At 43.3% G+C, this 26,194-nt stretch overlaps 1 protein-coding gene across 1 annotated transcript in view; it reads right to left on the minus strand.

Moving 5' to 3' along the window:
* The window catches only part of LOC120024469 (protein-tyrosine kinase 2-beta-like), a 72,990-nt gene extending 46,997 nt beyond the window's left edge, over positions 1 to 25,993 (minus strand). The window contains exons 1-4 of the mRNA XM_038968719.1: positions 25,887 to 25,993; positions 6,781 to 7,020; positions 5,597 to 5,775; positions 2,174 to 2,261 (exon numbers count right to left, since the gene is read on the minus strand). Coding sequence (XP_038824647.1) covers positions 2,174 to 2,261; positions 5,597 to 5,775; positions 6,781 to 6,978 — 465 coding nt within the window. The 5' untranslated portion in view covers positions 6,979 to 7,020; positions 25,887 to 25,993. The remainder of the gene's footprint in view (positions 1 to 2,173; positions 2,262 to 5,596; positions 5,776 to 6,780; positions 7,021 to 25,886) is intronic.
* Positions 25,994 to 26,194: the final 201 nt, after the last annotated feature.

Consider the following 26,194-nt stretch of genomic DNA (forward strand, 5'->3'; position numbering starts at 1 on the left):
GTAAGTTGTAACATATCATATGAAATGGGTGATGGACAGCCACAAATTAATACACACCATACGAAACGTAACATGTAATATTAAACGGAGTGTCTCGGATTTACTTACAGAATGATAAGAAAAGCTCTGAGACCAGGTTGCGTAACAATGCATCTACAGTATTACCACAAGTCCAAGACAACAGACAACAGTGAATTATCGCTGATGATGAAGTTCTGGAAATTAGTCATGTGTATTAGTGTGTTCTCTACATAATCAGAGTAGTAATGTGTTCTCTACATAATCAGAGTATTAATGTGTTCTCTACATAATCAGAGTAGTAATGTGTTCTCTACATAATCAGAGTAGTAATGTGTTCTCTACATAGTCAGAGTAATGTGTTCTCTACATAGTCAGAGTAGTAATGTGTTCTCTACATAGTCAGAGTAGTAATGTGTTCTCTACATAATCAGAGTAGTAATGTGTTCTCTACATAGTCAGAGTAGTAATGTGTTCTCTACATAGTCAGAGTAGTAATGTGTTCCCTACATAATCAGAGTAATAATGTGTTCTCTACATAGTCAGAGTAGTAATGTGTTCTCTACATAGTCAGAGTAGTAATGTGTTCTCTACATAATCAGAGTAGTAATGTGTTCTCTACATAGTCAGAATAGTAATGTGTTCTCTACATAGTCAGAGTAGTAATGTGTTCTCTACATAGTCAGAGTAGTAATGTGTTCTCTACATAGTCAGAGTAGTAATGTGTTCTCTACATAGTCAGAGTAGTAATGTGTTCTCTACATAATCAGAGTAATAATGTGTTCTCTACATAATCAGAGTAATAATGTGTTCTCTACATAGTCAGAGTAGTAATGTGTTCTCTACATAGTCAGAGTAGTAATGTGTTCTCTACATAGTCAGAGTAGTAATGTGTTCTCTACATAATCAGAGTAGTAATGTGTTCTCTACATAGTCAGAGTAGTAATGTGTTCTCTACATAGTCAGAGTAGTAATGTGTTCTCTACATAATCAGAGTAGTATTCATGTGTTCTCTACATAGTCAGAGTAGTAATGTGTTCTCTACATAATCAGAGTAGTATTCATGTGTTCTCTACATAGTCAGAGTAGTAATGTGTTCTCTACATAATCAGAGTAGTATTCATGTGTTCTCTACATAGTCAGAATAGTAATGTGTTCTCTACATAGTCAGAGTAGTAATGTGTTCTCTACATAATCAGAGTAGTATTCATGTGTTCTCTACATAGTCAGAGTAGTAATGTGTTCTCTACATAATCAGAGTAGTATTCATGTGTTCTCTACATAGCGTATTAACGTGTTCTCTACATGGCATATTAATGTGTTCTCTACATAATCAGAGTATTAATGTGTTCTCTACATAGTCAGAGTATGAATGTGTTCTCCACATAGAGTATTAATGTGTTCTCTACATAGTCAGAGTATGAATGTGTTCTCTACATAGAGTATTAATGTGTTCTCTACATAATCAGAGTATTAATGTGTTCTCTACATAATCAGAGTATTAATGTGTTCTCTACATAGTCAGAGTATGAATGTGTTCTCTACATAGTCAGAGTATGAATGTGTTCTCCACATAGAGTATTAATGTGTTCTCTACATAGTCAGAGTATGAATGTGTTCTCTACATAGAGTATTAATGTGTTCTCTACATAGAGTATTAATGTGTTCTCTACATAGAGTATTAATGTGTTCTCTACATAGCGTATTAATGTGTTCTCCACATAGTCAGAGTATGAATGTGTTCTCTACATAGAGTATTAATGTGTTCTCCACATAGTCAGAGTATGAATGTGTTCTCTACATAGAGTATTAATGTGTTCTCTACATAGTCAGAGTATGAATGTGTTCTCTACATAGAGTATGAATGTGTTCTCTACATAGAGTATTAATGTGTTCTCTACATAGCATATTAATGTGTTCTCCACAGAGTATTAATGTGTTTTCTACATAGTCAGAGTATTAATATGTTCTCTACATATCATATTAATGTGTTCTCTACATAGCGTATTAATGTGTTCTCTACATATCATATTAATGTGTTCTCTACATAGTCAGAGTATTAATATGTTCTCTACATAGCATATTAATGTGTTCTCTACATAGCGTATTAATGTGTTCTCCACATAGTCAGAGTAGTGCTTGCTGTCTACTGTACCTGTTGATAGAAATACAGCAGTGTGGTTCTGTCTTCTTTAAACTTTTCCAGGAAGTTGACTGGAATGTAGCGGACTCTCAGGTCATACCTGGGGAGAGATGAAAATATCCATATTTTAGAGTAGGAGTTTTCAACTGATGAACGTACCCATATTTTCAACTGATGAACGTACCCATATTTTAGAGTAGGAGTCTTCAACTGATGAATGTACCCATATTTTAGAGTAGGAGTCTTCAACTGATAAACGTACCCATATTTTAGAGTAGGAGTCTTCAACTGATGAACGTACCCATATTTTAGAGTAGGAGTCTTCAACTGATGAACGTACCCATATTTTAGAGTAGGAGTCTTCAACTGATAAACGTACCCATATTTTAGAGTAGGAGTCTTCAACTGATAAACGTACCCATATTTTAGAGTAGGAGTCTTCAACTGATGAACGTACCCATATTTTCAACTGATGAACGTACCCATATTTTAGAGCAGGAGTCTTCAACTGATAAACGTACCCATATTTTAGAGTAGGAGTCTTCAACTGATGAACAGATCCATATTTTAGAGTAGGAGTCTTCAACTGATGAACTTACCCATATTTTAGAGTAGGAGTCTTCAACTGATAAACGTACCCATATTTTAGAGTAGGAGTCTTCAACTGATGAACGTATCCATATTTTAGAGTAGGAGTCTTCAACTGATGAATGTACCCATATTTTAGAGTAGGAGTCTTCAACTGATAAACGTACCCATATTTTCAACTGATAAACGTACCCATATTTTAGAGTAGGAGTCTTCAACTGATGAACGTACCCATATTTTCAACTGATGAACGTACCCATATTTTAGAGCAGGAGTCTTCAACTGATAAACGTACCCATATTTTAGAGTAGGAGTCTTCAACTGATGAACAGATCCATATTTTAGAGTAGGAGTCTTCAACTGATGAACGTACCCATATTTTAGAGTAGGAGTCTTCAACTGATAAACGTACCCATATTTTAGAGTAGGAGTCTTCAACTGATGAATTTACCCATATTTTAGAGTAGGAGTCTTCAACTGATAAACGTACCCATATTTTAGAGTAGGAGTCTTCAACTGATGAACGTACCCATATTTTCAACTGATGAACGTACCCATATTTTAGAGTAGGAGTCTTCAACTGATAAACGTACCCATATTTTAGAGTAGGAGTCTTCAACTGATGAACGTATCCATATTTTAGAGTAGGAGTCTTCAACTGATGAATGTACCCATATTTTAGAGTAGGAGTCTTCAACTGATAAACGTACCCATATTTTCAACTGATAAACGTACCCATATTTTAGAGTAGGAGTCTTCAACTGATGAACGTTCCCATATTTTAGAGTAGGAGTCTTCAACTGATGAACGTATCCATATTTTAGAGTAGGAGTCTTCAACTGATGAATGTACCCATATTTTAGAGTAGGAGTCTTCAACTGATAAACGTACCCATATTTTCAACTGATAAACGTACCCATATTTTAGAGTAGGAGTCTTCAACTGATGAACGTTCCCATATTTTAGAGTAGGAGTCTTCAACTGATAAACGTACCCATATTTTAGAGTAGGAGTCTTCAACTGATGAACGTACCCATATTTTAGAGTAGGAGTCTTCAACTGATCAATGTACCCATATTTTAGAGTAGGAGTCTTCAACTGATGAACGTACCCATATTTTAGAGTAGGAGTTTTCAACTGATGAACGTACCCATATTTTAGAGTAGGAGTCTTCAACTGATGAACGTACCCATATTTTAGAGTAGGAGTCTTCAACTGATGAACGTACCCATATTTTCAACTGATGAACGTACCCATATTTTAGAGTAGGAGTCTTCAACTGATAAACGTACGCATATTTTAGAGTAGGAGTCTTCAACTGATGGATGTACCCATATTTTAGAGTAGGAGTTTTCAACTGATGAACGTACCCATATTTTAGAGTAGGAGTCTTCAACTGATGAACGTACCCATATTTTAGAGTAGGAGTCTTCAGCCTTGTCTTGGTCAGGGACCCCGTCCCAGGCAAACCCAAAGCACCACCACAACTTAATATTTTACAGTGAAGGTTGAAGCAGAAACAAACTCCTTGTCTTGCGACTCTTTCGTCTTGTGACTCCATGAGGAAACTCCTTTAAACTTTAAAAGGCTGTCATACATTGGTTCACTTATGCCCTAAAATAAATGTGTTCATATGAGCAGGAATATTGTATATACATTTGTTCATATGGGCAGAATATTGGCGGCAAACAGGCAACCCATGGTCCTCATCATACATTAGTAAAAATAAATAATTGCATGTCTTGTCATCAGGTGAATGATAATGGCAAGGAGAAATAATCAACATCAGTCTCCCCTCCTCCACCTCCTCAATCCCTGTCCCACTCCTCCTCCACCTCCTCAATCCCTGTCCCACTCCTCCTCCACCTCCTCTATCCGTGTCCCACTCCACCTCCTCAATCCCTGTCCCACTCCTCCTCCACCTCCTCAATCCCTGTCCCACTCCTCCTCCACCTCCTCTATCCGTGTCCCACTCCACCTCCTCAATCTCTCTCCCACTCCTCCTCCACCTCCTCTATCCGTGTCCCACTCCACCTCCTCAATCCCTGTCCCACTCCTCCTCCACCTCCTCAATCCCTGTCCCACTCCTCCTCCACCTCCTCTATCCGTGTCCCACTCCTCCTCCACCTCTATCCCTGTCCCACTCCTCCTCCACCTCCTCTATCCGTGTCCCACTCCTCCTCCACCTCCTCTATCCGTGTCCCACTCCTCCTCCACCTCCTCTATCCGTGTCCCACTCCACCTCCGCCACCTCTGTCCCACTCCTCCATCCACCCTGTCCCACTCCCACTCCACCCCCTGCACCCCTGTCCCACTCCACCTCCTCCACCCTGTCCCACTCCTCCACCCTGTCCCACTCCTACTCCGCCACCCCTGTCCCATACCTCATCTTCCCTGTCCCACTCCTCCTCCTCCTCCCTGTCCCACCCTTCCTTCACTCGTCTCTCCTCCTCCACCTCCTCCTCCCTGTCCCACCCTTCCTTCACTCATCTCTCCTCCTCCACCTCCTGCCCCTGTCCCATACCTCCTCTTCCCTGTCCCATACCTCCTCCACCCTCTCCCTACCTCCTCCACCCTCTCCCTACCTCCTCCACCCTGTCCCTACCTCCTCCACCCTGTCCCACTCCTCCACCCTGTCCCACTCCTCCACCCTGTCCCACTCCTCCCTGTCCCAGCCTTCCTTCACTCGTCTCTCCTCCTCCACCTCCTCCCCCCTGTCCCACCCTTCCTTCACTCGTCTCTCCTCCTCCACCTGCTCCTCCTCCCTGTCCCACCCCTCCTCCACCCATCTCTCCTCCCCCCCTCGTCCACCTCCTCCCTGTCCCATCCCTCCACCCCTCCTCTCACCTCCACTCTGCCTCCACGTGATGACTCTCATAGCGTTGCTCCACCTCCCCCACGGTCAGGTCTGGATGAAGCCAGTGGAGCTCGTCTGACTTCAGGTGCTTCAGCAGCAAACCATAGCAGCCTTTATACTGAATGTTAGGACCCAGCCTACCACTGGTCAGGATAGACTGGACTATAGCCTGGAGGAGAGAGACCAGTATGGAGACAGTCACAGTTAAAAGGATACCACTGGTCAGGATAGACTGCACTATAGCCTGGAGGAGAGAGACCAGTACGGAGACAGTCACAGTTAAAAGGATACCACTGGTCAGGATAGACTGCACTATAGCCTGGAGGAGAGAGACCAGTACGGAGACAGTCACAGTTAAAAGATTACCACTGGTCAGGATAGACTGCACTATAGCCTGGAGGAGAGAGACCAGTACGGAGACAGTCACAGTTAAAAGGATACCACTGGTCAGGATAGACTGCACTATAGCCTGGAGGAGAGAGACCAGTATGGAGACAGTCACAGTTAAAAGGATACCACTGGTCAGGATAGACTGCACTATAGCCTGGAGGAGAGAGACCAGTACGGAGACAGTCACAGTTAAAAGATTACCACTGGTCAGGATAGACTGCACTATAGCCTGGAGGAGAGAGACCAGTACGGAGACAGTCACAGTTAAAAGGATACCACTGGTCAGGATAGACTGCACTATAGCCTGGAGGAGAGAGACCAGTACGGAGACAGTCACAGTTAAAAGGATACCACTGGTCAGGATAGACTGCACTATAGACCATAACTAAGTAACTAAGTGACTTCTGTGTAGAATTGACGATAAATAAATGATATGTCTTATTGCAAACAACTGCAGTTCACATATCCAACTCCCAAGGGGTTGTACACATCATGAGGACACTTCAGTTCCTACAACAGATCCTCAATCAATCCATCCATCCTATCAATCAAAAAGTCAATCAATCAACTCATTAACCAATAAATCAATCAATCAAAGTGATTTATGTATATCAAATGTAGTTATGTGTATCAAATGTATTTATGTATATTACATGTGTTTATGTATGTCAAATGTATTTATGTGTATCAAATGTATTTATGTGTATCAAATGTATTTATGTATATCAAATGTATTTCTAAATCCCTTTTGACGTCAACAGCTGGTCAAAGTGTAGTTAATCACCCTGATCTTCCAGGAGCTGTCACACTTGACCAGTTTGAAGTTCTTCCCCAGGGTGTTGTTGGTGGAAAAACAGACTTTGAGGATCTTGGTGGGTCCTCCCTCCCCGCTGAAGGGGCTCTGTTGTGGGCCATCGTTGTGGCCGGGGCTGGGTAGCCTCCAGGACAGGGTGGTAGTGTCTCCCTGCATCACCTCGTACATTCTCACGGTAGAGAGAATGATAACGTCATACTGATGTCATACCTGGGGAGAGAGAGAAAGAGGAGGGGGGAGAGAGAGAGAAAGAGGAGGGGGGAGAGAGAGAGAAAGAGGAGGGGGGAGAGAGAGAGAAGAGGGGGGGGGAGAGAGAGAGAAAGAGGAGGGGGGAGAGAGAGAGAAAGAGGAGGGGGGAGAGAGAGAGAAAGAGGAGGGGGGAGAGAGAGAGAAGAGGAGGGGGGAGAGAGAGAGAAGGAGGAGGGGGGAGAGAGAGAGAAAGAGGAGGGGGGAGAGAGAGAGAAAGAGGAGGGGAGAGAGAGAGAGAAAGAGGAGGGGAGAGAGAGAGAGAAAGAGGAGGGGGGAGAGAGAGAGAAAGAGGAGGGGGGAGAGAGAGAGAAAGAGGAGGGGAGAGAGAGAGAGAGAAAGAGGAGGGGAGAGAGATAGAGAGAGAGAGAGAAAGAGGAGGGGAGAGAGAGAGAGAAAGAGGAGGGGAGAGAGAGAGAAAGAGGAGGGGAGAGAGATAGAGAAAGAGGAGGGGAGAGAGAGAGAGAAAGAGGAGGGGGGAGAGAGAGAGAGAGAGAAAGAGGAGGGGGGAGAGAGAGAGAAAGAGGAGGGGGAGAGAGAGAGAAAGAGGAGGGGAGAGAGAGAGAGAGAAAGAGGAGGGGAGAGAGAGAGAGAAAGAGGAGGGGAGAGAGATAGAGAGAGAGAGAGAAAGAGGAGGGGAGAGAGAGAGAGAAAGAGGGGGGGAGAGAGAGAGAAAGAGGAGGGGAGAGAGATAGAGAAAGAGGAGGGGAGAGAGAGAGAGAAAGAGGAGGGGGGAGAGAGAGAGAGAGAGAAAGAGGAGGGGGGAGAGAGAGAGAAAGAGGAGGGGGAGAGAGAGAGAAAGAGGAGGGGAGAGAGAGAGAGAGAAAGAGGAGGGGGGAGAGAGAGAGAAAGAGGAGGGGGAGAGAGAGAGAAAGAGGAGGGGAGAGAGAGAGAGAAAGAGGAGGGGGGAGAGAGAGAGAAAGAGGAGGGGGGAGAGAGAGAGAAAGAGGAGGGGGGAGAGAGAGAGAAAGAGGAGGGGGGAGAGAGAGAGAAAGAGGAGGGGGGAGAGAGAGAGAAAGAGGAGGGGGGAGAGAAAGAGAAAGAGGAGGGGGGAGAGAAAGAGAAAGAGGAGGGGGGAGAGAGAGAGAAAGAGGAGGGGAGAGAGAGAGAAAGAGGAGGGGAGAGAGAGAGAGAAAGAGGAGGGGAGAGAGAGAGAGAAAGAGGAGGGGAGAGAGAGAGAGAAAGAGGAGGGGAGAGAGAGAGAGAAAGAGGAGGGGAGAGAGAGAGAGAAAGAGGAGGGGAGAGAGAGAGAGAAAGAGGAGGGGAGAGAGAGAGAGAAAGAGGAGGGGAGAGAGAGAGAGAAAGAGGAGGGGGGAGAGAGAGGGACAGGGGAGGGGGGGGTTATGCCATCATCCATAGTTTGAGACAGAGAGGGTGGTCAGTCAGAAAGATACCAGGTAACTTTCCTCCTCTGGATCGATCCAGTCAAAACCCTTTGCAGTACCTCCGTTCAGCCGTGACATGATCTATATAGCGATAATACAATGCGTTGTACTGTAGTGTCAGATGTGGTTTGGACTCACTTTACAGTTGATTTACAGATGTGATCTACTGATACAGCCAGACATTCCTGTCTTTCACTTCATGTGAAGGCCTGTACAAAATCACAAGGTGAACTCGAAGCGGCACGACGTGTATGCCCTACACACACACCACGTTCAGTATCTATTCTACTGTAGCAGACAACATAGAGCCATGTAGAACCATTTGTCTCAGTAGGAGAACACTCTGACAAAATGGTTCCAGATAGAACCCTTTCAGGTGAGATATATAAATAAAAATATGTTTTGGTTACTAATCAGGTAGCAACCTTTCAGAGGTTCTATGTGGAACCATAGGTTCTATGTGGAACAATAGGTTCTATGTGGAACAATAGGTTCTATGTGGAACCAGATGTTCTATGTGGAACCAAATGTTCTATGTGGAACAATAGGTTATATGTGGAACAATAGGTTATATGTGGAACAATAGGTTCTGTGAATTGTGATATTAATTGTGACAGTAGAGAATTGTGATATTATTTTTGACGATATTTGATCGATTCTATGACTTTCTATGGAGAAAACAAATGTTGTTAGGTAGTTAATGTTAGTTAGCTCTAGTCGGCTGTACCTGCGCCAAAACTCTGCTATCTCTCCTTCTATAGCTTGGCCCGAATCTTATTATTCAATGGTACCTCTCCTCCCACACACAGTATCTATATTCTATATGTTCCTGCCACAAACAGAACCTCTATATTCTATATGTTCCTGCCACAAACAGAACCTCTATATTCTATATGTTCCTGCCACAAACAGAACCTCTATATTCTATATGTTCCTGCCACACACAGAACCTCTATATTCTATATGTTCCTGCCACACACAGAACCTCTATATTCTATATGTTCCTGCCACACACAGAACCTCTATATTCTATATGTTCCTGCCACACACAGAACCTCTATATTCTATATGTTCCTGCCACACACAGAACCTCTATATTCTATATGTTCCTGCCACAAACAGAACCTCTATATTCTATATGTTCCTGCCACACACAGAACCTCTATATTCTATATGTTCCTGCCACAAACAGTATCTATATTCTATATGTTCCTGCCACACACAGAACCTCTATATTCTATATGTTCCTGCCACACACAGTATCTATATTCTATATGTTCCTGCCACACACAGAACCTCTATATTCTATATGTTCCTGCCACAAACAGAACCTCTATATTCTATATGTTCCTGCCACAAACAGAACCTCTATATTCTATATGTTCCTGCCACAAACAGTATCTATATTCTATATGTTCCTGCCACACACAGAACCTCTATATTCTATATGTTCCTGCCACACACAGTATCTATATTCTGTATGTTCCTGCCACAAACAGAACTTCTATATTCTATATGTTCCTGCCACAAACAGAACCTCTATATTCTATATGTTCCTGCCACAAACAGAACCTCTATATTCTATATGTTCCTGCCACACACAGAACCTCTATATTCTATATGTTCCTGCCACAAACAGAACCTCTATATTCTATATGTTCCTGCCACACACAGAACCTCTATATTCTATATGTTCCTGCCACACACAGAACCTCTATATTCTATATGTTCCTGCCACACACAGAACCTCTATATTCTATATGTTCCTGCCACAAACAGAACCTCTATATTCTATATGTTCCTGCCACACACAGAACCTCTATATTCTATATGTTCCTGCCACAAACAGAACCTCTATATTCTATATGTTCCTGCCACAAACAGAACCTCTATATTCTATATGTTCCTGCCACACACAGAACCTCTATATTCTATATGTTCCTGCCACAAACAGTATCTATATTCTATATGTTCCTGCCACAAACAGAACCTCTATATTCTATATGTTCCTGCCACACACAGAACCTCTATATTCTATATGTTCCTGCCACAAACAGAACCTCTATAATCTAAAATCAAGGCAAAAGAAACAGCTGCACATCTGAAAAATTAGGAATTTCCACACTGACTGACTGACTGACTGGCTGACTGACTGGCTGACTGGCTGACTGACTGGCTGACTGGCTGACTGACTAACTGGCTGACTGACTGACTGACTGGCTGGCTGACTGGCTGACTGACTAACTGGCTGACTGCCTGACTAACTGACTAACTGGCAGACTGACTGGCTGGCTGACTAACTGACTGACTGACTGGCTGACTGACTGGCTGACTGACTGGCTGGCTGACTGGCTGGCTGACTAACTGGCTGACTGACTAACTGACTGGCTGGCTGGCTGACTGGCTGGCTGGGGAAAAGGGTGAAGGGTCTGAGCCTTGGTTAAACTGGAGTGTAAGTAAAACATATCCAAACAAAAGTTCTCTCACTTACAGTAGTAGTATGTCTAGCTCTTCTTCTCTCACTTACAGTAGTAGTATGTCTAGCTCTTCTTCTCTCACTTACAGTAGTAGTATGTCTAGCTCTTCTTCTCTCACTTACAGTAGTAGTATGTCTAGCTCTTCTTCTCTCACTTACAGTAGTAGTATGTCTAGCTCTTCTTCTCTCACTTACAGTAGTAGTATGTCTAGCTCTTCTTCTCTCACTTACAGTAGTAGTATGTCTAGCTCTTCTTCTCTCACTTACAGTAGTAGTATGTCTAGCTCTTCTTCTCTCACTTACAGTAGTAGTAAGTCTAGCTCTTCTTCTCTCACTTACAGTAGTAGTAAGTCTAGCTCTTCTTCTCTCACTTACAGTAGTAGTATGTCTAGCTCTTCTTCTCTCACTTACAGTAGTAGTATGTCTAGCTCTTCTTCTCTCACTTACAGTAGTAGCAGTAAGTAAAGCCCTACTTCTCTCATGTAGTAGTATGTCTAGCTCTTCTTCTCTCACAGTAGTAGTAAGTAAAGCCCTACATCTCTCATGTAGTAGTAAGTTAAGCCCTACTTCTCTCATGTAGTAGCAGTAAGTAAAGCCCTACATCTCACACTTACAGTAGTAGTAAGTAAAGCCCTACTTCTCTCATGTAGTAGTAAGTAAAGCCCTACTTCTCTCATGTAGTAGTAAGTAAAGCCCTACTTCTCTCATGTAGTAGCAGTAAGTAAAGCCCTACTTCTTTCACTTACAGTAGTAGTAAGTAAAGCCCTACTTCTCTCATGTAGTAGCAGTAAGTAAAGCCCTACTTCTTTCACTTACAGTAGTAGTAAGTAAAGCCCTACTTCTCTCATGTAGTAGTAAGTTAAGCCCTACTTCTCTCATGTAGTAGCAGTAAGTAAAGCCCTACTTCTTTCACTTACAGTAGTAGTAAGTAAAGCCCTACTTCTCTCATGTAGTAGTAAGTTAAGCCCTACTTCTCTCATGTAGTAGCAGTAAGTAAAGCCCTACTTCTTTCACTTACAGTAGTAGTAAGTAAATCCCTACTTCTGTCACTTACAGTAGTCGTAAGTAAAGCCCTACATCTCACACTTACAGTAGTAGTAAGTAAAGCCCTACTTCTCTCATGTAGTAGTAAGTAAAGCCCTACTTCTCTCATGTAGTAGCAGTAAGTAAAGCCCTACTTCTTTCACTTACAGTAGTAGTAAGTAAAGCCCTACTTCTCTCACGTAGTAGTAAGTAAAGCCCTACTTCTCTCACGTAGTAGTAGTAAGTAAAGCCCTACTTCTCTCACGTAGTAGTAGTAAGTAAAGCCCTACTTCTCTCACGTAGTAGTAAGTAAAGCCCTACTTCTTTCAGGTACAGTAGTAGTAAGTAAAGCCCTACTTCTCTCACATAGTAGTAAGTAAAGCCCTACATCTCACACTTACAGTAGTAGTAAGTAAAGCCCTACTTCTCTCATGTAGTAGCAGTAAGTAGAGCCCTACTTCTTTCACTTACAGTAGTAGTAAGTAAAGCCCTACTTCTCTCATGTAGTAGTAAGTAAAGCCCTACTTCTCTCATGTAGTAGCAGTAAGTAAAGCCCTACTTCTTTCACTTACAGTAGTAGTAAGTAAAGCCCTACTTCTCTCACGTAGTAGTAGTAAGTAAAGCCCTACTTCTCTCACGTAGTAGTAGTAAGTAAAGCCCTACTTCTCTCACGTAGTAGTAGTAAGTAAAGCCCTACTTCTCTCACGTAGTAGTAAGTAAAGCCCTACTTCTTTCACTTACAGTAGTAGTAAGTAAAGCCCTACTTCTCTCACGTAGTAGTAGTAAGTAAAGCCCTACTTCTCTCACGTAGTAGTAGTAAGTAAAGCCCTACTTCTCTCACGTAGTAGTAGTAAGTAAAGCCCTACTTCTCTCACATAGTAGTAAGTAAAGCCCTACATCTCACACTTACAGTAGTAGTAAGTAAAGCCCTACTTCTCTCATGTAGTAGTAAGTAAAGCCCTACTTCTCTCATGCAGTAGCAGTAAGTAAAGCCCTACTTCTTTCACTTACAGTAGTAGTAAGTAAAGCCCTACTTCTCTCATGTAGTAGCAGTAAGTAAAGCCCTACTTCTCTCAATCATAGTAGTAGTAAGTAAAGCCCTACTTCTCTCACGTAGTAGTAAGTAAAGCCCTACTTCTCTCACGTAGTAGTAAGTAAAGCCCTACTTCTCTCACGTAGTAGTAAGTATAGCCCTACTTCTCTCACTTATCTCACATTGAAGCAGAGGTTGCATAAGAACCAGTAAGCACATTGTCAACAGCTGTTGCTAACATACCTGGACAGGGCCTGGTCAATATACCTCACCAGAAAAACACCCCTAGTATTGCTTGTAGTCGCAACTACACAGTACGCACCTTAGTATGGTCTTCCCATATTACTATCTCTGTTACTTTTATCGCTCCATAACTGAGGACCTGGTTTATGTCTGTCTGTCTTTTATGTCTGTGGTGTCGTAGTGCGGAGCAGAGCTGGGTGTGTCTCGATCTTTGTGTTCTCAGAGCTTCAGCTGTTGTTGGAGAGGGGTACTGTTTTGTTAGCCTGAGGCTCTGAATTCCTCAACTAGGGCCCCGTGCATGTTTCTCACTCTGTGTGTGTGATGAGCCTGGGAGACACTCCCCACACTGTAGCTAAAACCTAGCACCACCACCTGGGTGTGTGGGAAGGAGGGTTGGAGGGAGGGTTGGAGGGAGGAAGGTATGGAGGGAGGGAGGGAGGGAGGGAGGGAGGGAGGGAGGGAGGGAGGGAGGGAGGGAGGGAGGGAGGGAGGGAGGTATGGAGGGAGGGAAGGAGGGATGGAGGGAAGGAGGGAGGGAGGAAAGGAGGGATGGAGGGAAGGAGGGAGGGAGGAAGGTATGGAGGGTGGGAGGGAGGGAGGGAGGTATGGAGGGAGGGAGGGAGGTATGGAGGGAAGGAGGGAGGGAGGAAGGTATGGAGGGTGGGAGGGAGGGAGGGAGGTATGGAGGGAGGGAGGAAGGTATGGAGGGTGGGAGGGAGATATGGATGGAAGGAGGTATGGAGAGAGGGAGGGAGGTATGTAGGGAGGGAGGGAGGGAGGGTCTAGAGGGGGCCGATGTCTACATTCCTAATGCTCATGTGAGAGCTGAGATACATATTTCTGAATGGGTGAAAGCAGTGATAACTCAGTATTTCCTGTTCAATAATTTACATGGAATTTGTTCGTGTTTCAGAGCGTTTCGTTAAATGAATACGTTTGTGAACGCAGAAAGATTAACATGGTCAGTTGCTAATAACGTTTTTCAGTTTGAGATGTTTTCTTTTTACAAACGTTTGCACAAGAAGGAAAGCAGGGGTACGTTTCCTGTCTTGCGTAATGGCATACCGTTCTCTATGAATAGTTGTACTGGGAAAAAGCAGGGGTACGTTTCCTGTCTTGCGTAATGGCATACCGTTCTCTATGAGTAGTTGTACTGGGAAAAAGCAGGGGTACGTTTCCTGTCTTGCGTAATGGCATACCGTTCTCTATGAGTAGTTGTACTGGGAAAAAGCAGGGGTACGTTTCCTGTCTTGCGTAATGGCATACTGTTCTCTATGAGTAGTTGTACTGGGAAAAAGCAGGGGTACGTTTCCTGTCTTGCGTAATGGCATACCGTTCTCTATGAGTAGTTGTACTGGGAAAAAGCAGGGGTACGTTTCCTGTCTTGCGTAATGGCATACCGTTCTCTATGAGTAGTTGTACTGGGAAAAAGCAGGGGTACGTTTCCTGTCTTGCGTAATGGCATACCGTTCTCTATGAGTAGTTGTACTGGGAAAAAGCAGGGGTACGTTTCCTGTCTTGCGTAATGGCATACCGTTCTCTATGAGTAGTTGTACTGGGAAAAAGCAGGGGTACGTTTCCTGTCTTGCGTAATGGCATACCGTTCTCTATGAGTAGTTGTACTGGGAAAAAGCAGGGGTACGTTTCCTGTCTTGCGTAATGGCATACCGTTCTCTATGAGTAGTTGTACTGGGAAAAAGCAGGGGTACGTTTCCTGTCTTGCGTAATGGCATACCGTTCTCTATGAGTAGTTGTACTGGGAAAAAGCAGGGGTACGTTTCCTGTCTTGCGTAATGGCCGTTCTCTATGAGTAGTTGTACTGGGAAAAAGCAGGGGTACGTTTCCTGTCTTGCGTAATGGCCGTTCTCTATGAGTAGTTGTACTGGGAAAAAGCAGGGGTACGTTTCCTGTCTTGCGTAATGGCCGTTCTCTATGAGTAGTTGTACTGGGAAAAATCAGGGGTACGTTTCCTGTCTTGCGTAATGGCCGTTCTCTATGAGTAGTTGTACTGGGAAAAAGCAGGGGTACGTTTCCTGTCTTGCGTAATGGCCGTTCTCTATGAGTAGTTGTACTGGGAAAAAGCAGGGGTACGTTTCCTGTCTTGCGTAATGGCCGTTCTCTATGAGTAGTTGTACTGGGAAAAAGCAGGGGTACGTTTCCTGTCTTGCGTAATGGCCGTTCTCTATGAGTAGTTGTACTGGGAAAAAGCAGGGGTACGTTTCCTGTCTTGCGTAATGGCCGTTCTCTATGAGTAGTTGTACTGGGAAAAAGCAGGGGTACGTTTCCTGTCTTGCGTAATGGCCGTTCTCTATGAGTAGTTGTACTGGGAAAAAGCAGGGGTACGTTTCCTGTCTTGCGTAATGGCATACCGTTCTCTATGAGTAGTTGTACTGGGAAAAAGCAGGGGTACGTTTCCTGTCTTGCGTAATGGCCGTTCTCTATGAGTAGTTGTACTGGGAAAAAGCAGGGGTACGTTTCCTGTCTTGCGTAATGGCCGTTCTCTATGAGTAGTTGTACTGGGAAAAAGCAGGGGTACGTTTCCTGTCTTGCGTAATGGCCGTTCTCTATGAGTAGTTGTACTGGGAAAAAGCAGGGGTACGTTTCCTGTCTTGCGTAATGGCCGTTCTCTATGAGTAGTTGTACTGGGAAAAAGCAGGGGTACGTTTCCTGTCTTGCGTAATGGCATACCGTTCTCTATGAGTAGTTGTACTGGGAAAAAGCAGGGGTACGTTTCCTGTCTTGCGTAATGGCCGTTCTCTATGAGTAGTTGTACTGGGAAAAAGCAGGGGTACGTTTCCTGTCTTGCGTAATGGCCGTTCTCTATGAGTAGTTGTACTGGGAAAAAGCAGGGGTACGTTTCCTGTCTTGCGTAATGGCCGTTCTCTATGAGTAGTTGTACTGGGAAAAAGTTGGGAACTGCTTCCTGTTTTCTTTCCGCATATTAGATATGCAACTGCTGAGGAAGCATACAGATGGAAAAAAGCCTTATAATAATTGTTTGAGGGTAATATCAGGCTCTCAAAATACCCTACATAGCTGCATGTTGGAGTTTTGACTATAATATCACATGGTACAGCAAACAACAGCCTGTCAACACATCATACAAGTTGCCGTGAATCTCATTACTTGTCCACAACCTCTCTCAGCATTGGGTAACATTGGGTAACAGTGTGTAACATTGGGCAACAGTGTGTAACATTGGGTAACACAGTGGGTAACATTGGGTAACATTGGGTAACAGTGTGTAACAGCGGGTAACAGTGTGTAACATTGGATAGATTAAGCTAAAGCAACAGATAATCAATTGAGCTGGGAGACATCTCACACACATACGCGCACACACACACACACACACACCTGTCCTGCCCCTTCTTATGACACACACACACACCGTCGTGCCAGCACGTTAGTTGTTATGGAAACACGGCTCTCATGAGAGATCTTATCAGCCTGTGAGATACCGTAACTATTTCAACACAGACACCACACACTCTTAGAACAAAAGGTGCTATCTAGAACCTTAAAGGCTTCTTCGGCTGTCCTCATAGGAGAACCCTTTAAAGCACAATTTTCAGTTTCAGGTAGAACCCTTTTGGTTTCAGGTAGAACACTTTTGGTTCCAGGTAGAACCCTTTTCAGTTCCATGAAGAACCTTTTTCGCAGAAGGCTCTACATGGAATCCAAACAAGTTCTACCTGGAACCAAACAGGCGTATATACCTGGAACCAAACAGGCGTATATACCTGGAACCAAACAGGCGTATATACCTGGAACCAAACAGGCATATATACCTGGAACCAAACAGCCGTATATACCTGGAACCAAACATGTCTACAACATGAACCAGGGGTCATGAGGTTATGTTACCTGTCCATGTCTACAACATGAACCAGGGGTCATGTTACCTGTCCATGTCTACAACATGAACCAGGGGTCATGTTACCTGTCCATGTCTACAACATGAACCAGGGGTCATGTTACCTGTCCATGTCTACAACATGAACCAGGGGTCATGAGGTTGTTACCTGTCTATGTCTACAACATGAACCAGGGGTCATGTTACCTGTCCATGTCTACAACATGAACCAGGGGTCATGAGGTTGTTACCTGTCTATGTCTACAACATGAACCAGGGGTCATGTTACCTGTCCATGTCTACAACATGAACCAGGGGTAATGAGGTTATGTTACCTGTCTATGTCTACAACATGAACCAAGGGTCATGTTACCTGTCCATGTCTACAACATGAACCAGGGGTAATGAGGTTATGTTACCTGTCTATGTCTACAACATGAACCAAGGGTCATGTTACCTGTCCATGTCTACAACATGAACCAGGGGTCATGTTACCTGTCCATGTCTACAACATGAACCAGGGGTCATGTTACCTGTCTATGTCTACAACATGAACCAGGGGTCATGTTACCTGTCTATGTCTACAACATGAACCAGGGGTCATGTTACCTGTCTATGTCTACAACATGAACCAGGGATCATGTTACCTGTCTATGTCTACAACATGAACCAGGGGTCATGTTACCTGTCTATGTCTACAACATGAACCAGGGGTCATGTTACCTGTCTATGTCTACAACATGAACCAGGGGTCATGTTACCTGTCTATGTCTACAACATGAACCAGGGGTCATGTTACCTGTCTATGTCTACAACATGAACCAGGGGTCATGTTACCTGTCTATGTCTACAACATGAACCAGGGGTCATGTTACCTGTCTATGTCTACAACATGAACCAGCGGTCATGTTACCTGTCTATGTCTACAACATGAACCAGGGGTCATGTTACCTGTCTATGTCTACAACATGAACCAGGGGTCATGTTACCTGTCTATGTCTACAACATGAACCAGGGGTCATGTTACCTGTCTATGTCTACAACATGAACCAGGGGTCATGTTACCTGTCTATGTCTACAACATGAACCAGGGGTCATGAGGTTCTGTTATCTGCTTCACACTGCTAAATAATATCTATGTCCCAAATGGCACCCTATTCCCTATCTAGTGCCACATAGGGAAAAGTAGTGAACTATATAGGCGACGGATCCCATTTCAAGTTTTGACATAAAAAAATCTTAAATACAAATCTACAGCACATGAAAACGGAAACATCATTTTGCCTGTATATTCCACGATCCCGTTGCGATATTTTACTTAATTTCCCCAGACCATAGTTTAAAGTTTTACTCTCACGTACGCAAGTACAGTGAAATGCTTTCCTTTCCAAGTGTTTTTATTTTTTTATTTTTTACAAACAATACAGTAATCAATAACAATGTACCCTGAACAAAACATATAAAAACGCAACATATAAGGAAATCAGTCAATTTAAATAAAATCATTAGCTCCTAAGCTACGGATTTTTACACGACTGGGAATACAGATATGCATCTGTTGGTCATAGATACCAGGCTGTTGATTGTGGCCTGTGGAATGTTGTCCCACTCCTCTTCAATAACTGTACGAAGTTGCTGGATATTGGCGGGAACTGGAACATGTTGTTGTACACGTCAATCCAAAGCATCCCAAACATGCTCAACGGGAAGAACTGGGACGTAGTTCAGTTTCTAGGAATTGTGTACAGACACTTGTGACATGGAGTCGTGCGTTATGATGCTGAAACATGAGGTGATGGCGGTGGATGAAAGGCACGACAATGGACCTCAGGCTCTCGTCACGGTATCAAATTATCATCAATAAAATGCAGTTGTGTTCGTTGTTAATAGCTTATGCCTACCCCATACCATAACCCCACCGCCACCATGGGGCACTGTGTTCACAACATTGACATCACCCAAACCTCTCGCCCACAAAACCCCATACGTCTGCAATATGCCCGGTACAGTTGAAACCGGGATTCATCCGTGAAGAGGACACTTCTCCAGTGTGCCAGCGGCCATCGGAGGTGAGCATTTTGCCACTGAAGTCGGTTACGACGCCAAACTGCAGTCAGGTTTCTGACAGTTTGTGTAGAAATGGTTTCAGACGATCCGGCAGGTGAAGAAGCTGGATGTGGAGGTCTTGGGCTGGCGTGGTTACACGTGGTCTGCTGTTGTGAGGCCGGTTGGACGTACTGCCAAATTCTTTAAAACAACATTGGAGGCACCTTATGGTAGAGATATGAACATTCAATTCTCTGGCAACAGTTCTGGTGGACATTCTTACAGCCAGCATGCCAATTGCACGCTCCCTCAAACCTTGAGACATCTGTGGCATTGTGTTGTGTAACAAAACCGCACATTTTTGGGTGGCCTTTTATTGTCCCCAGCACAAGGCGCAACTATGCAATGATCATGTTGTTTAATCAGCTTCTTGATATGCCACACCTAACAGGTGGATGGATTATCTTGGCAAAGGAGAAATGCTCAATAACAGGAATATAAACAAATTTGTGCACAACATTTTTGAGAAATAAGCTTTTTGTGTGTACATAAAGCATCTGGCAGCTTTTATTCCAATACTATATTTCCAATGTGCAGGGATACTGGAGTGATATAGGTAGATATGTATAGGGGTAAGATGACGGGGACTGGAGTGCTAGAGGTAGATATGTATAGGGGCAAGGTGACAGGGACACTGGAGTCTAAGTGGTAGACAAAGTGGAGTCGCAATTCAACGGCTCAGACACGAGACGTATGTGACAAGGTCTACAGACAATCACGGTTTACAAAGGGAAAACCAGCCACGTCGCGGTACCTACGTCTTGCTCCCAAACAAGCTAAACACCTTCTTCACCCGGTTTGCGGAAAACAAAGTGCCACCGATGTTGCCTGCTTCCAAGGACTGTGGGCTCTTGTTCTCTGTGGCCGACAAAGAGCAAGACATTTTTAGGAGTATTAACGCTCGCAAGGCTGCCGGCCCAGAAGGCATCCCTAGCCGCGTCCTCAGAGCATGCGCAGACCAGCTGGCTGGAGTGTTTTCAGACATATTCAATCAATCACCCAAGAAAGGTAACTGAACTAAAAGACTATTGCCACCTAGCACTCACTTCTATTATCATGAAGTGCTTTGAGAGGCTAGTTAAAGATCATATCACCTCTACCTCACCCTAGACCCACTGCAATTTGCTTACCGCCCCAATAGATCAACAGACGATGCAATCGCCATTGCACTGCAAACTGCCCTATCCCACCTGGACAAGAAGAATATCTACATCAGAATGCTGTTCATTGACTTCAGCACAGCATTCAACACCATAGTACTCTCCAAGCTCATCAAGCTTGGGGCCCTGGGACTGAACCCCGCCCTGTGCAACTGGGTCCTGGACTTCCTGATGGGCCGCCCCCCAGGTGGTGAAGGTAGGAAACAACACCTCCAATACGCTGATCCTCAACACAGGGGCCCCACACGGGTGCGTTCTCAGCCCCCCCTGTACTCCCTGTTCACCCATGACTGTGTGGCCACACACACCTCCAAATCAATCATCAAGTTTTCAGATGACACAACAGTAGTAGACCTGATTACCAACAATGACGAGACAGCCTACAGGGAGGAGGTGAGGGCCCTGGCGATGTGGCGCCTGGAAAATAACCTCTCCCTCACCGTCAACAAAACAAAGGAGCTGATCGTGGACTTCAGGAAACAGCAGAGGGAGCACGCCCCTATCCACATCGACAGAACCACAGTGGAGAAAATGAAAATCTTCAAGTTCCTCGGCATACACATCACTGACAATCTGAAATGGTCCACCCACACAGACAGTGTGGTGAAGAAGGCGCAACAGCGCCTCTTCAACCTCAGGAGGTTGAATAAATTTGGCTTGGTCCCTAAGACCCTCGGAAACTTTTACAGATGCACAATTAAGAGCATCCTGTCGGGCTGTATCACCGCCTGGTACGGCAACTGCACCGCCTGCAACCGCAGGGCTCTCCAGAGGGTGGTGCGGTCTGCCCAACGCATCACTGGGTGCACACTGCCTGACCTCCAGGACATCTACAGCACCAGATGTCACAGGAAAGGCCAAAAATATCATCAAGGACAACAACCACATGAGCCACGGCCTGTTCACCCCGATATCATCCAGAAGGTGAGGTCAGTACAGGTGCATCAAAGCTGGGACTGAGACATGGAATCACTGGCCACTTTAATAATGGAACACTAGTCACTTTAATAATGATTACATACTGCTTTACTCATCCCATATGAATATACTGTATTATATTCTACTGTATTTAGTCACTCTGGCATTGCTTGTCCTAAAATGTACAATATGTATATATAAAATGTATATTTCTTAATTCTATTCTTTTACTTTTAGATGTGTGTATTGTTGTGAATTGTTAGATACTACTGCACTGTTGTTGCTAGGAACACAAGCATTTCGCTACACCCGCAATAACATCTGCTAAATATGTTTAAGCGACAAATAGTATTTGGTTTGATTTAGATATGTTTAGGGGTAAGGTGACTAGGCATCAGGATATACAATTGAAGTTGGAAGTTTACATACACTTAGGTTGGAGTCATTAAAACTTGTTTTTCAACCACTCCACACATTTCTTGTTAACCCCTTATGGCTCCTGCACAGATTCTATCCCCAAGCCATACGACTGCTAAATAGCTAACTAAATATCTAACTAAACAGCTAACCAAATAGCTACCTAAAACGCTAACCAAATAGCTACCTAAAAAGCTAACCAAATGGCTAACCAAATGGCTAACCAAATGGCTAACCAAATGGCTAACCAAATGGCTAACCAAATAGCTAACCAAATGGCTAACCAAATGGCTAACCAAATAGCTAACCAAATGGCTAACCAAATGGCTAACCAAATGGCTAACCAAATGGCTAGCCAAATAGCTAACCAAATGGCTAACCAAATAACTAACCAAATGGCTAACCAAATGGCTAACCAAATGGCTAACCAAATAGCTAACCAAATGGCTAACCAAATGGCTAACCAAATGGCTAACCAAATGGCTAGCCAAATAGCTAACCAAATGGCTAACCAAATAGCTAACCAAATGGCTAACCAAATAGCTAACCAAATGGCTAACCAAATAGCTAACCAAATAGCTAACCAAATGGCTAACCAAATAACTAACCAAATAACTAACCAAATAACTAACCAAATAGCTAACCAAATGGCTAACCAAATAGCTAACCAAATGGCTAACCAAATGGCTAACCAAATGGCTAACCAAATAGCTAACCAAATGGCTAACCAAATAACTAACCAAATGGCTAACCAAATAGCTAACCAAATGGCTAACCAAATAGCTAACCAAATAGCTAACCAAATGGCTAACCAAATGGCTAACCAAATAACTAACCAAATAGCTAACCAAATGGCTAACCAAATAACTAACCAAATGGCTGCATGGACCCTTTTAATTTCGTGAAATGTTTTTACACTGACTCTATGCACACTCTTTGGACTCTACACACGAACGCAAATGAGCACACACACTCACATACAATCATCCTATATGCTGCTGCTAGTCTGTTTGTTATACACTGTATATACAGCAGTATGTGGACACCCCTTCAAATTAGTGGACTTGGCTATTTCAGCCACACCCTCTGCTGACATGTGTATAAAATTGAGCACACAGCCATGCAATCTCCATAGAAACACATTGGCAGTAGAATGGCCTTAATGAAGAGCTCAGTGACTTTCAACGTGGCACTGTCATAGGATGCCACCTTTTCAACAAGTCAGTTTGTCAAATTTCTGGCCTGCTAGAGCTGCCCCGGTCAACTGTAAGAGCTGTTTTTGTGAAGTGGAAATGTCTAGGAGCAACAACCGCTCAGCTCCCTCATGATACCATCTATTTTGTGAAGTGCACCAGTCCCTCCTGCAGCAAAGCACCCCCACAACATGATGCTGCCACCCCCGTGCTTCACGGTTGGGATGGTGTTCTTCGGCTTGCAAGCCTCCCCCTTTTTCCTCCAAACATAACTATGGTCATTATGGCCAAACAGTTCTACTTTTGTTTCATCAGACCAGAGGACATTTCTCCAAAAGTACGATCTTTGTGCCCATGTGCAGTTGCAAACCGTAGTCTGGCTTTTTTATGGCGGTTTTGGAGCAGTGGCTTCTTCCTTGCTGAGCGGCCTTTCAGGTTATGTCGATATAGGACTCGTTTTACTGTGGAGATAGATACTTTTGTACCTGTTTCCTCCAGCATCTTCACAAGGTCCTTTGCTGTTGTTCTGGGATTGATTTGTACTTTTCGCACCAAAGTACGTTCATCTCTAGGGGACAGAACGCGTCTCCTTCCTGAGCGGTATGAAGGCTGCGTGGTCCCATGGTGTTTATACTTACGTACTATTGTTTGTACAGATGAACGTGGTACCTTCAGGCGTTTGGAAAATTGCTCCCAATGATGAACCAGACATGTGGAGGTCCACAATTTTTTTTATGAGGTCTTGGCTGATTTCTTTTGATTTTCCCATGATGTCAAGCAAAGAGGCACTGAGTTAGAAGGTAGGCCTTGAAATACATCCACAGGTACACCTCGAATTGATTCAAATGATGTCAATTAGCCTATCAGAATCTTCTAAAGCCATGACATCATTTTCTGGAACTTTCCAAGCTGTTTAAAGGCACAGTCAACTTAGTGTACGTAAACTTCTGACCCACTGGAATTGAGATACAGTGAGTTATAAATGAAATAATCTGTTAACAATAGTTGGAAAAATTACTTGTGTCATGCACAAAGTAGATGTCCTCACCGACTTGCCAAAACTATAGTTTAAGGTCATAGTAGATTTGAGGAATTTGAATAGAAATTCCTCAACATGTCAACTACATGTCTGTTGACATACAACAGGGAAGCATTTACAGGTGGAATATCCAAAATGTCGTGTTTGTGTGTGTGTACTGCTTCTTTTCTTACAGTATAAAGAGTAGTATATTAATATATATATTTGTATTATACAGTAGTAGTGTATAGGAAACAGTCATTACTCAAACAGGGCGATATGTCAAGGATCTCTGTATTTAATATAGTATCGTATAGGAAACAGTCATTACTCAAACAGGGCGATATGTCAAGGATCTCTGTAATTAATATAGTATCGTATAGGAAACAGTCATTACTCAAACAGGGCGATATGTCAAGGATCTCTGTAATTAATATAGTATCGTATAGGAAACAGTCATTACTCAAACAGGGCGATATGTCAAGGATCTCTGTAATTAATATAGTATCGTATAGGAAACAGTCATTACTCAAACAGAGGGATATGTCACGGCTTGTCTGTCTCTCTGTAATTAATATCTGTCAATCAGGACAGGAGCTGTCTCCTTTATTACGCAATAAGCATTTCTATGTATCATCACTAGTAATGTTCAATCAGCCATTGACAGAAATACCATCCATGGGTATGACATGACATATTTTTTACCAAACGCTCCCATGATGTTTCATTCAAGGCACTATACACCTTCTTCTAATCCATAATATCCGTTTTACAAACGGAAAAACCAACGTCTGACAACTGACACTACATTTGACAGATCAGGTGACCTCTGAGGCCACAAATGCAGACACCCCTTGTATACTTACCTTTTCCAAAAGAGTCAGTATACAAAGACTTGTTTTGGAGTTGGCAGAGTTGATTTGGAGTTGGCAGGGTTAATTTGGAGTTGACAGGGTTAATTTGGAGTTGACAGGGTTAATTTGGAGTTGACAGGGTTAATTTGGAGTTGACAGGGTTAATTTGGAGTTAGCAGAGTTGATTTGGAGTTGGCAGGGTTAATTTGGAGTTGACAGGGTTAATTTGGAGTTGACAGGGTTAATTTGGAGTTGACAGGGTTAATTTGGAGTTGACAGGGTTAATTTGGAGTTAGCAGAGTTGTTTTGGAGTTAGCAGGGTTAATTTGGAGTTGGCAGGGTTAATTTGGAGTTGGCAGGGTTGATTTGGAGTTGGCAGAGTTGATTTGGAGTTGGCAGGGTTGATTTGGAGTAGATAAGGTTGAGTTGGAATTGGCAGGGTTGATTTGGAGTAGATAAGGTTGAGTTGGAATTGGCAGGGTTGATTTGGAGTAGATAAGGTTGAGTTGGAGTTGATAGGAATGATTTGGAGTTGATAAGGTTGAGTTGGAGTTGGCAAAGTTGAGTTGGAGTTAGCAGGGTTAATTTGGAGTTGATAGGGTTAATTTGGAGTTGATAGGAATGATTTGGAGTTGATATGGTTGAGTTGGAGTTGATAGGAATGATTTGGAGTTGATATGGTTGAGTTGGAGTTGATAGGAATGATTTGGAGTTGGTAGAGTTGCATACTGCAGAGTCATAACCCCAGGTGCTGGAATGCGCGTAAACAATTTCACCTGAACAGACTTGCAGATAAAATGGAGATTCTTCCAACTCAACTCAGTTAGCAAATGCAATGCTTTCATATATCTACACTGGTAAAGCACTCATACCGTCAAGAAATGTCAATCACCTTACTCAAGGCATATGTTCTGTCCTCAGGCTTCATGTTTATATTATAACTAATATGATGGTATACTTTTTTACTGACTTCAAACGACCCACGAATAGTTTAGTTTCGAGGAAAACGTAAACAACAATTGATAACTCCAACCGCTTGGAAATACCTTGACGGAGGTAACGTCCTCTACGCCTCTAAAACACCGGAATCTGAGTTGACGCATCTGACAGTTATAAAACACATTGAAGTTATTATATTTGCGTCTTACCTAATTAAAGGACATGTTCCTCCACGAGCATCTGCACAGAAATCTTCTATAGTTATCTCTAAAAGATTGGTTCCTAGTCCTGACTGACTCTGACTCCAACAGAAGGTGTATGTGGAGCAGGTATTTACTCGAGCCAAGCCACTCCCTTGCCTTGGTGGGTAGGCTACTTCCTTATTTCTGTGGCATGGACTTCTCTCTTTCTCTCTATTTCTCTCTGGCAATGTCTTTTGTGTTTTAGGCAAATAACGGATATTATGTTATAGTCAGCTTTGCAGTTGTTTTTGTAACCCATAGACATATTGGTGTTG

This window comes from Salvelinus namaycush, chromosome 29 (assembly GCF_016432855.1).
Source record: "Salvelinus namaycush isolate Seneca chromosome 29, SaNama_1.0, whole genome shotgun sequence".
Classification (NCBI taxonomy): Eukaryota; Metazoa; Chordata; class Actinopteri; order Salmoniformes; family Salmonidae; genus Salvelinus; species Salvelinus namaycush.